Source organism: Hordeum vulgare, chromosome 7H (assembly GCF_904849725.1).
Source record: "Hordeum vulgare subsp. vulgare chromosome 7H, MorexV3_pseudomolecules_assembly, whole genome shotgun sequence".
Classification (NCBI taxonomy): Eukaryota; Viridiplantae; Streptophyta; class Magnoliopsida; order Poales; family Poaceae; genus Hordeum; species Hordeum vulgare.
The window spans coordinates 541,099,589-541,112,477 of NC_058524.1; the positions used below are offsets into that span (position 1 = coordinate 541,099,589).

Genomic DNA, 12,889 nt, shown 5'->3' on the forward strand with positions numbered 1-12,889 from the left:
ATTCTCTTGTGAACAAACACCGCAAACCTAATTGCTTGGGTTAATGCAACCGGACCGACCCAGGCTTCTCTTTCAGTTGAACAAAGTCTTCTCCATGCTCATCGCTTGCTTCAGAACTTCGTGATCGATATTTGGGCTAGGAATTTCATGTGCTCTTTGATCCATTGTGTTTTTCTTTTTGACCTCCTAACACCCCTTCACCCACGCTTCGTACTTTGTTTCTGCCTCCTTCCTCCACTCGCTGAGTCGTTCCTACGGAAGCATGTCTTTCCTTTAGAACGTACATCACCATATTGTGTTGTTGTTGTCCTCACCTTCGTCTATATCGTCTGCACCATGATTCAATTTAAAACCTCGCTCTGAGACCATTTGTTAGACTTTACGCGGTTACATAATTGTAGAAAAGTAGAGTCAAAGACGAATATTTATCAACGAGGTTTATCGATCAACACATGCATTCTCGTGGCATGACTACTATGTCCCCCTCCCTTGCGTAGTAAAGGCATAATCAATGTCAAAACACGGACATCAAGATCGTCCTTTCGTTATCTTGTGTGTAGCCTAGTTACCACCTTCATCTACTCCCTCCGTCACGGTTTCAAAGGCATGCATGAAAATTTTCTAGAACCTGGTGGTTATTGATTGGCTGTGAAATGAGTTAAAAAAATAGCATTCATACTATGCATGCATATAGAAATAGTATAATGGAGTACTAATTACATGTTATGAGTAATGCAATGCGCCTTAAACCTTGTCTATTATGGAGATGCACCTAAATTTAACTGTGTCTTCTAAACCGTGACGAAGGTAGTAATTTATTTTTGCATTCATATATTAGGCCCATGTTTATGGGTTTGACTCAAATACACATCCATCCACATATCTGACACAAATTCCAATAGTTTCAAATGGAATCCGCCGTTTCTTTGGGTTTTAGTGAGAAATATAAAATTTACAGACTTGCCTTTGTACCTAAATAATTATAATTGAAAGAACCAAGTAGTACATTGTTGGGTCTTGATCTCCATGTGAAATTAAACCATTCAGATCGATAGCTTCTTGTCAGATAAATCGCATATTAATTAACAGCTAGCAGAAGGGCATATACATACGAGCGCATAGTTACAATGCAATATCTTTGTCTGAAACTCAGAATGCGTCTGTATTATGGATCAATGTGGTGGGAACTGATCAAGAATGCACCGGTATGGACAAGTTGTTGGCGATGCACCCCATCCTGAAGATCTTGGCGAAGGAGCTCCATATCCTGAGCTCCTGGTGCACCATCATCGGTGTCCCATCCTTGACGCAGTGGTCGTACTTGTCCAGCACCGACACGATGTAGCTGAACTCGGGCCGCCTCGCCGGGTTCGCCGACCAGCACCTCTTGATCAGGTTGTTCAGCAACGGCGGGCACGAGCTCGACAACGGCGGCCTCAGGTTCTGACACACCGATCACCGCAGACACAGACAAGAAATTGTCAGATTCATTTCAGAGTGGCATATCGAGTGGAGCATGCATGGGAGAGACGACCGGAATATGTGGACGGACGGACCTTCTCTGCGGCGGCGTAGGCGGCCTGGACGGGGGTCATGCCCTGGAAGGGCAGGAGGCAGGTGGTGAGCTCCCAGAGCACGATGCCGAAGCTGTAGACGTCCACCTTGCGGGTGTAGGGCTTCTCCTTGATCATCTCCGGCGCCATCCAGCGGTAGGTGCCCTTGTTGCCCTTGGTGGCCTGGCACCGCGTCTCCAGGCAGGAGGTGCCGAAGTCGGCCACCTTGACCCGCATCTCGTCGTTGAGCAGCAAGTTCTGGGACTTGAGGTCGCGGTGCATCACGCCCTGCGCGTGCAGGTACTCCATCCCGCGCGAGATGTCCAGCGCCAGCTTCAGGATCGTCTCCGGCGACAGAGAGTAGGGGTCCTTCTTGTTCAGGTACATCCGCAGCGTCCCCTGCGACATGTACTCCGTGATTATGCAGTACACCGGCGGCTTCTTGCACGCCGCGATGAACTGCAACAGTCAGATCAGATTCATCTCCAGTGTAAGCTATCCGATGATCATTCCGATGTACAGTACAGTATGTATGAGAGGAAGAAGGAGAGAGATGGACCTGGACAATGTTGGGGTGGTAGAGGCGGGAGAGGAAGGCGACCTCGGAGTTGAACTGGTCCTCGAGGACGGCGCGGCGGGCCTCGTCGCGCTCGGGGATGCGGACCATCTTGACGGCCACGGCGCGCTGCTTGTAGATGCCGCGGTAGATGCGGCTGTTGGCGCCGGCGGCGAACTTGTTGCCGATGAAGAGGTGGGAGAGGTCGGCCATCCACTCCTCGCGGCGGCCGCTGTCGCGGGACGAGCCCTCGCCGCCCGAGGAGGCGCCCATGGCCGTGTCCAGTAGCATGGACCACGACTCCATGCTGTCCCAGCGCTTCTTCTCCATGTCGTCCGGCTCCGATGGCCACGGGTTCTTGCCCGACGTCGACGGTGACGACGCGAACAACAGGCCGGTCGCGAACGGCAGTGCCGGCCGCCGGGTCGACGCGCCCTCCTGGCTCGCGTCCCCTGCCGGCCGCGGCTGCCGGAAGCAAGAAAGCATGGGCGTGAGGGTTATCAAGACTCGCACGACGACCAGCAGCAACACCTCATCCCAGCAGCAGGGAGCACGCAGCCTCGCCGGCGACGGAGCGACGACAGCACGCCGGAGCAACCCCGAGCCACGAGCATTGCTTGCCGTACGTACCAACCGTAGACACTTACGAGCTTGTACTATATGACACGATCCGAGGCAAGGTATCCGTGCCCATGAGTGAAACCTCCCTCCCTACGGCCTACTCTCGGTGTAGTCTGTACGATACCTTATCCGAATGATGCACCTAACCTACACCGAGAATACAATAGCCGATGCTCCTCGCACGACACAAATGGCAAAAACTAAAGGCGATGGAGCTCACGATCGAATGACTCCTTCCTCCTCTCCTCCGTCCTTGCTCTTACCAGCTAGACCAGCAGGTACGGTGCCTAGCTAGCCAGTGCTCTCGGGAAGCAAAGTGAGACGCCGGCGCTTCTGACAGTGGAGATAAGCCATGGACGGACGGAGGAGACTAATTAAAGGCGCTCAAGGATGTCTCGTGAAGAAGCAGTTCAGGAAAAGGCGCCAGTTGCATGCAGGAGTGGTAGCTAGGCCAGGCATGCATGCATGCACGCTCCCCGGATCGAGGGAGGGGATGAGGCGCGCACCTACAATATCTGTATCTGTAAAAGAGAAAAGGTTTCGTGTGACATGACAAGCAGTGAGACGGATGGATATTAGGGGGGAGGGAAAGGTGTGTGGCGTCTGAAAGTTACGGGTCCATGCATCAGGGGCTGTGCACTTTTACGCTTTGTTTGGGAAGGGGGGCGTTTCTGTGGTGGTGGTGGTGCCGTGGTGGTGGTGGTGGTGTGTGTGTGTATGAACGGGTGATCGGGCCGCCGCCGCCGGTGTGCGTCTACTGGTATGGTATGACATCACCAGCTGCGTCATTTTTAACCCGGAAATCGGTTGACGGAGGTTGAAGAGGCTGAAATGTATGCACGGGGTTGGCTGAAATTCCACTGTATGGCAGGGCCGATTTGTTTTGGGTTGTAAGAGCATGGTTAATAGTATAGCCAACTGTTGGCTATAAACAGTCTTATAGTCCATTTTATAACTAGCTTCTATAATAGTTAGCTATAAAAGAGTATTACTTTATCATATAAGACCCACCTTTCATTCTCACAAAGCACCTAGAAGCACGTGCTAGAGCTGGCTCTTCACGAAGAGCCCGCTTCCCTTCTCTCTTCTCATCTCTCTCATCCAACTCAACAAAAATATAACATTTTAATCCTTACAGCCTGTTGATTGTATTTTATTGTACTTGCTCTAATAGGCCAGAAAATCTGCCGACAATCTTGCCTAACACTGGCCCAGTTTCCACACGTGAATGGCTCCCAAATTTTTTGCGGCGATTTGGCTCAAAAAAAAATTACTAGTAGATAGAACACAAATGAATCGAACAAATGATTAAGATTGTCTTTGGGCCATGGAGGGAGGGGGAGGGGGGAGGTGGGATTGGCCTTCGCCAGCGGGAAGTACTCTGTTCTCGTTTTTATTAGGATCAGTGTTTTGATTGGGGTTGTATGACATCAGCGATGTCTCTGAGTAGGAACAATGTCTCCCATGTGGTCCATAAATCGCAACTCTTTGTTTAGACTGGGAACCCTATTGGCGAACTTCGTCCAAACCCTGCTAGGCAAAGAAAATGATTACTTGATATCAGGAAATTGACGAAAGTTGCATACCGATATGGTCTTTGTATATTGACTGAACTTACTTCTTGAGCATTACAGTAATGTCCTCACAATCCTCTTCGGCTTTACGTCTCGAGTCTAAGACATTTACTAGTGCCCTGCCAACGTCAATGGATAACAGAATAAAGTGGTCTCTGCGCACGCATATATAACTCATCAATTACATTACTTAATTAACCTCGAGTAAGCGAAACCGACTTTACAGAGAAGACAGTGTTGGAAATATGCCCTAGAGGCAATGATAAAATAGTTATTATTATATTTCCTGTTACAAGATAATCATTTATTATCCATGCTATAATTCTATTGAATGAAAGCATAGATACATGTGTGGATATATAGACAAAACAATGTCCCTAGTAAGCCTCTAGTTGACTAGTCAGTTGATCAAGGATGGTTAAAGTTTTCTGACCATATGCAAGTGTTGTCAGTTGATAACTGGATCACATCATTAGGAGAATGATGTGATGGACAAGACTCAAACTATGAACATAACATGTGACCGGGTCATTTTGTTGCTATTGTTTTCTGCGTGTCAAGTATTCATTCCTATGACCATGAGATCATGTAACTCACTAACACCGGAGGAATAACTTGTGTGTATCAAACGTCACAACGTTACTGGGTGACTATAAAGGTGCTCTACAGGTATCTCTGAAGGTGTCCGTTGAGTTAGCATGGATCAAGACTGGGATTTGTCACTCCGTGTGACGGAGAGGTATCTCGGGGCCCACTTGGTAATACAACATCACATATAAGCCTTGCAAGCAATGTGACTCAAGTGTTAGTCACGGGATCTTGTATTACGGAACAAGTAAAGAGACTTGTTGGTAACAAGATTGAAATAGGTATAGGGATACCGACGATCAAATCTCGGGCAAGTAACATACCGAAGGACAAAGGGAATGTTATACGGGATTATATGAATCCTTGGCACAGAGGTTTGCTACCTCTTGAGCATGCGTTGGTTTTTCCCTTGAAGAGGAAAGGGTGATGCATCACAGTAGCAGTAAGTATTTGCCTCAGTTTGAGAACCAAGGTATCAATCCAGTAGGAGTATCAAGATGAAGCACCGATGTACCTGCGCAAAAATAGCAAACTTGCACCCAACGCTACAAAGGGGTTGTCAATCCCTTCACGATTGATTGCAAGGTGAGATCTGAAGGCGGAAAGTGCAACAAAGTAAAAGTGTAGGGCTTAAAATATGATGTGAAGTAGACCCGGGGGCCATAGTGTTCACTAGAGGCTTCTCTCAAAATAGCAAATATTACGGTGGGTGAATGAATTACTGTCGAGCAATTGATAGAACCGCGCAAAGTCATGACGATATCTAAGGCAATGATCATACATATAGGCATCACGTCCGAGACAAGTAGACCAATACTTTCTGCATCTACTACTATTACTCCACACATTGACCGCTATCTAGCATGCATCTAGTGTATTGAGTTCATGACAAATAGAGTAACGCCATAAGCAAGATGACATAATGTACAGGGATAAATTCATGCAATAGATATAAACCCCATCCTTTTACCCTTGATGGCAACAACACGATGCGTGTCTCGTTACCCCTTCTGTCACTGGGTGAGGTCACCGCACGGTATAAACCCAAAACCAAGCACTTCTCCCATTGCAAGAATCTTAGATCATGTTGGCCAAACAAAACCCACAACTCGAAGAGAATTACAAGGATATGAAATCATGCATATAAGAGACCAGAAGAAACTCAAATAAGATTCATAGATAATCTGATCATAAATCCACAATTCATCAGATCTCGACAAACACACCGCAAAAGAAGATTGCATCGGATAGATCTCCATGAAGATCATGGAGAACTTTGTATTGAAGATACAAGAGAGAGAAGAAGCCATCTAGCTACTAGCTATGGACCCGAAGGTCTATGGTGAACTACTCATGCATCATCGGAGAGGCAATGGTGTTGATGAAGAAGCCCTCCGTATCCGAATCCCCCCTCCGGCAGGGCACCAAAACGTGCCCCAGATGGGATCTTGCAGAGACAGAAGCTTGCGGCGGCGGAAAATTATTTTCGTGGATCTCTCCCGTGGTTTTGTATTTTTTGGGGATTTATATGCGGAAGAAGTAGGGCAGACGAGCCACAGGGGGCCCACAAGCCTGCTAGGCACGGGCCCACCTGGCCGCACCTAGGGGGCTTGTGGCCTCGCCTGGTGGCCTCTGCCTTGGTTCCCAAGCTCCCTGCGTATCTTCTGCTCCGGAAAAAATATTTTCGGAGGTTTTATTCCGTTTGGACTCCGTTTAATATTCTCCTCTGAAAAGGGTCAAAAACACGGAAAAAACAAGAACTGGCACTTAGCACTGAGTTAATAAGTTAGTCCCAAAAAAGATATCAAAGGCATAAAAACATCCAAAGTTTGACAAGATAATAGCATGGAACCATAAAAAATTATAGATACGTTGGAGACGTATCAAGCATCCCCAAGCTTAACTCATGCTCGTCCTCGAGTAGGGAAGTGATAAAGACTGAATTTTTGATGTGGAATGCTACCTAGCATATTTGTCCTTTGTAACTTCTTTCATGTGACATGAATGTTCAGATCTGTAAGGTTCAAAACAATAGTTTGCTATTGACATGAAAACAATAATACGTCAAGCAAACTAGCAAGGTAATCATGAACTTTCAAAATAACAAGGCCAAAGAAAATTATCCCTACAAAATTGTATAGTCTGGCTATGCTCCATCATCCCCACACAACTAATTTAAATCATGCACAACCCCGGTATTGGCCAAGTAATTATTTTCGCACTCTTACTTTCTCAAACCTTTTTCAACTCTCACGCAATACATGAGCGTGAGCCATGGATATAGCACTATAGGTGGAATAGAGTGTGGTGGAGGTTGTGAGACAAAAAGGAGGAGATGGTCACATCGACTCGGCGTATCAAAGGGCTATGGAAATGCACATCAATAGATATCAATGTGAAAGAGTAGGGATTACCATGCAATGGATGCACTTAGAGATATTAGTATATGAAAGCTCAAAAGGAGAACTAGTGGGTGTGCATCCAACTTGCTTGCTCACGAAGACCTAGGGCAATTTTGAGGAAGCCCATCATTGGAATATACAACCAAGTTATATAATGAAGATTCCCACTAGCATATGGTGGTGACAAAACAAGAGACTCTCAATCATGAAGAACATGGTGCTATTATGAAGCACAAGTGTGGAAAAAGATAGTAGCATTGTCCCTTCTCTCTTTTTCTCGCTTTTTTTTGTTTGGGCACTTTGGCCTCTTTCCATATATTTTTTTCCTTTTTTGTGGGCAACTTTGGCCTCTCTTTTTTTTATTTCCTCACATGGGACAATGCTCTAATAATGATGATCATCAACACTTTTATTTACTCAAAGCTCAATGCTTAGAATGATGATGACTCTATAGGAAATTCCTCCGGCAGTGTACCGGGATGTGCAACGATCTAGCTTGGCGTATGTCGTTGAAACATCTCGCTAGCTATCTTACGATCATGCAATGGCAATATGCAAGTGGCTGCACAAGTCATGAGAAGGAACGGTGGGAGTTGCATGGCAATATATCTCGGAATGGGTATGAAAATGCCATAGTAGGTAGGTATGGTGGCTGTTTTGAGGAAGGTATATGATGGTTTTGTGTACCGGCGAAAGTTGCGCGGCACTAGAGAGGCTAGCAATGGTGGAAGGTGAAAGTGCATCTATACCATGGACTCACATTTGTCATGAAGAACTCACATACTTATTGTGAAATTTTTATTAGTAATTGAAACAAAGTGCTAAACACATACTCCTAGGGGAAGGGTTGGTAGGTGTTAACTATTGCGCGATGCCGACCACAACACAAAGGATGACAATCAATTAATAAATTATGCTCTGACTTCCTAACATAGCGGTTCACCATACGTGCATGTTACGGGAATCACTAACTTCAACACAAGTATTTCTAGATTCACAACACCCTACTAACATAACTCTTAATATTACCAAATCCATGTCTCAAAACTAATGAGAGGAATGAAACTTCTCTTTCTAATCAATGCACAAGAAATTGGAAGTTCTATTGTATCCTCTTTGGGCGCCTATCATCTTTGGGACTACTTTCATAGCACAAGCGAACTACCAAGTTACTCAGAGAGAGCACTCTCAAAAAGATATAAGTGAAGATCAAGAGTTCTTATTTCTCCAAAATATGACACCACCGTGCTCTAAAAGATCTAAGTGAAGCACTTAGAGCAAAGTTATCTAGCTCAAAAGATATAAGTGATGCACATGTGAGCTAAATTGCCTAACTCAAAACATATAAGCGAAGCTCAATGAGTATTCTAGAAAATTCACGATGAGTGCATGTCTCTCTCAAAAGGTGTGCAGCAAGGATGATTGTGACACAACAAAAAGAAAAGACTCCTACGATACAAGACGCTTCAAGCAAAACACATATCATGTGGTGCATAAAAATATAGCTCCAAGTAATGTTACCGATGGATTGAAGACGAAAGAGGGGATGCCTTCCCGGGGCATCCCCAAGATTAGGCTTTTTGGTGTCCTTTAATTTGTCTTGGGATGCCTTGGCAATCCCCAAGCTTGAGCTCTTTCCACTCTTTATCCCTTTGTCCATGAGAACATCACCCAAAACTTGAAAACTTCACAACACAAAACTTAAACAGAAACTCGTGATATCATTAGCACTAGAAAACAAACTATCACCTCTTTAGGCACTGTCGCAAACTTGATTTCTATTTATATTGGTGTTAGATTACTGTATTCTCACTTTTCCAGGGCTAATCCTGTTGGGGAACGTCGCATGGGAAACAAAAAATTTCCTACGCGCACGAAGACATATCATGGTGATGTCCATCTACGAGAGGGGATTTCCGATCTACGTACCCTTGTAGATCCCACAGCAGAAGCGTTAGTGAATGCGGTTGATGTAGTGGAACGTCCTCACGTCCCTCGATCCACCCCGCGAACCGTCCCACGAACCGTCCCGCGATCCGTCCCACGATCTAGTGCCGAACGGACGGCACCTCCGCGTTAAGCACACGTACAGCTCGACGATGATCTCGGCCTTCTTGATCCAGCAAGAGAGACGGAGAGGTAGATGAGTTCTCCAATAGCGTGACGGCGCTCCGGAGGTTGGTGGTGATCTAATCTCAGCAGGGCTCCGCCCGAGCTCCGTAGAAACGCGATTTAGAGGTAAAACCGTGGAGGTATGTGATCGGGCTGCCGTGGTAAAAGTTGTCTCAAATCAGCCCTAAAACCCCACTATATATAGGAGGGAGGGAGGGGAGGAGGCAGGCTCAAAACCTAAAGGTTTGGCCGAAATTGGAGGTGGAGGATTCCTACTCCAATCCTACTTGGAGTAGGATTCCACCTTCCCACTTGGAAACTCTTTCCACCTTGTGTTTTTCCCTTCTCAAACCTTATGGGCCTTAGTGGGAACTTATTCCAACCCACTAGGGGCTGGTTTATCTCTTCCCATAGCCCATGAGACCCCTTGGGGCGTGACACCCCTCCTGATGGTCCCCGGCACCCCTCTCGGCACACCCAGTACACTACCGATGAGCCCGAAACTTTTCCGGTAATGCACGAAAACCTTCCGGTAACCAAATGAGGTCATCCTATATATCAGTCTTCGTTTCCGGAGCATTCTGGAAACCCTCGTGATGTCTGTGATCTCATCCGGGACTCCGAACAACATTCGGTAACCAACCATATAACTCAAATACGCATAAAACAACGTCGAACCTTAAGTGTGCAGACCCTGCGGGTTCGAGAACTATGTAGACATGACCCGAGAGACTCCTCGGTCAATATCCAATAGCGGGACTTGGATGCCCATATTGGATCCTACATATTCTACGAAGATCTTATCGTTTGAACCTCAGTGCCAAGGATTCATATAATCCCGTATGTCATTCCATTTGTCCTTCGGTATGTTACTTGCCTGAGATTCGATCGTCAGTATCCGCATACCTATTTCAATCTCGTTTACGGCAAGTCTCTTTACTCGTTCCGTAATACAAGACCCCGCAACTTACACTACGTCACATTGCTTGCAAGGCTTGTGTGTGATGTTGTATTACCGAGTGGGCCCCGAGATACCTCTCCGTCATACGGAGTGACAAAGCCCAGTCTTGATCCATACTAACTCAATGAACACCTTCGGAGATACCTGTAGAGCATCTTTATAGTCACCCAGTTACGTTGCGCACACAAAGCATTCCTCCAGTGTCAGTGAGTTATATGATCTCATGGTCATAGGAACAAATACTTGACACGCAGAAAACAGTAGCAACAAAATGACACGATCAACATGCTACGTCTATTAGTTTGGGTCTAGTCCATCACATGATTCTCCTAATGATGTGATACCGTTATCAACTAACAACACTTGCCTATGGCCAGGAAACCTTGACCATCTTTGATCAACGAGCTAGTCAACTAGAGGCTTACTAGGGACAGTGTTTTGTCTATGTATCCATACAAGCATTGTGTTTCTAATCAATACAATTATAGCATGGATAATAAACGATTATCATGAACAAAGAAATATAATAATAACTAATTTATTATTGCCTCTAGGGCATATTTCCAACAGTCTCCCACTTGCACTAGAGTCAATAATCTAGTTCACATCACCATGTGATTTCAACGAATCCAACACCCATATAGTTCTGGGGCCTGATCACGTCTTGCTCGTGAGAGAGGTTTTAGTCAACGGTTCTGAAACATTCAGATCCATGCGTTCTTTACAAATCTTTATGTCATCTTATAGATGCTGCTACTACGTGCTATTCGGAAATGCTCCAAATATCTACTCTACTATACGAATCCGTTTCACTACTCATAGTTATTCGGATTAGTGTCAAAGCTTGCATCGATGTAATCCTTTACGACGAACTCTTTAACCACCTCCATAATCGAGAAAAATTCCTTAGTCTATTTAGTTACTAAGGATAACTTTGATCGCTGATCAGTGATTCAATCCTGGATCACTCTGTGTACCTCTTAACAGACTTGCTGCAAGGCACACATCAGGTGCGGTACTCAGCATGGCATACTTTAGAGTCTACGGCTAAGGCATAGAAGACGACCTTCTTCTATTCTCTTTATTCTGCCGTGGTCGGGTTTTGAGTCTTACTCAAATTCACACCTTACAACACAGTCAAGAACTCCTTTTTTGCTGATCTATTTTGAACTCCTTCAAAAACTTGTCAAGGCATGCATCTTGTTGAAACTTCTATTAAGCGCTTTTGATCTATCTCTATAGATCTTTGATGCTCAACGTTCAAGTAGCGCATTCCAGGTATTCCTTCGAAAAACTCCTTTCAAACAACCTTGTATGCTTTACAGAAATTCTACATTACTTCTGATCCATGATATGTCAACCACATATTCTTATCAGAAATTCTATAGTGCTCCCACTCACTTCTTTGGAAATACAAGTTTCTCATAAACCTTGTACAAACCCAAAATCTTTGATCATCTCATCAAAGTGTCTATTCCAACTCCGAGATGCTTGCACCAGTCCATTGAAGGATCACTGGATCTGGCATACTAGCTAGTATCTTTAGGATTGACAAAACCTCCTGGTTGTATCACATACAATGTTTGCTCAAGGAAACCGTCGAGGAAACAATGTTTTGACATCCTACGTGCAATATTTTGTAAATAATGCAGCAACTACTAACATAATTCTAACAGACCTTTAGCATCTCTACGAGTGAGAAAGTCTCATCATAGTCAACTGTTTGATCTTGTCGGAAACATCTTTGCGACAAGTCGAGCTTTTCTTAATAGTGACTTATCACCATCATCGTCTGTCTTCCTTTTAAAGATCCATCTTTACTCAATAGTCCTATGACCATCAAGTAGTTCTTCCAAAGTCTACACTTTGTTTTCATACATGGATCCTCTCTCGAATTTCATGGCTTCCAGCCATATGTCGGAATCTGGGCCCACCATTGCTTTCTCCATAATTCGTAGGTTCACTGTTGCTCAACAACATGACCTCCAAGACAGGGTTACCGTACCACTCTGCAGTAGTACACGACCTTGTCAACCTACGAGGTTTGTAGTAACTTGATCCGATGCTCGATGATCACCATCATCAGCTTTCACTTCAATTGGTGTAGGCGCCACAGGAACAACTTCTTGCGCCCTGCTACACACTGGTTGAAGTGATGGTTCAATAACCTCATCAAGTTCTACCACCCTCCGACTCAATTCTTTCGAGAGAAACCTTTCCTCGAGAAAGGATCTGTTTCTAGAAACAAACACTTTGCTTTCGGATCTGAGATAGGAGATGTACCCAACTGTTTTGGATATCCTATGAAGATGCATTTATCCGCTTTTGGGTTCGAGCTTATCAGACTGAAACTTTTTCACATAAGTGTCGAAGCCCCAAACTTTCAAGAAACGACAGTTTAGATTTCTCTAAACCTCAGTCTATATTGTGTCATCTCAACGGAAATACGCGGTGCCCTATTTAAAGTGAATGCGGTTGTCTCTAATGCATAACCCATAAACGATAGTGGTAATTCGATAAGA

At 45.1% G+C, this 12,889-nt stretch overlaps 1 protein-coding gene and 1 pseudogene across 1 annotated transcript; one reads left to right on the forward strand and one right to left on the reverse strand.

The window, feature by feature from the left end:
- Positions 1 to 1,042: 1,042 nt before the first annotated feature.
- On the reverse strand, positions 1,043 to 3,220 carry LOC123410653 (serine/threonine/tyrosine-protein kinase HT1). Its single transcript, XM_045103594.1, has 3 exons — positions 2,113 to 3,220; positions 1,557 to 2,012; positions 1,043 to 1,443 (listed from the first exon to the last, which is right to left on the reverse strand). Exons 1-3 carry the CDS (start codon positions 2,593 to 2,595, stop codon positions 1,192 to 1,194), a joined length of 1,191 nt encoding a protein of 396 aa, XP_044959529.1. The 5' UTR covers positions 2,596 to 3,220; the 3' UTR covers positions 1,043 to 1,191.
- LOC123409240 overlaps positions 2,594 to 12,889 on the forward strand; it is a 70,008-nt pseudogene continuing 59,712 nt past the window's right edge.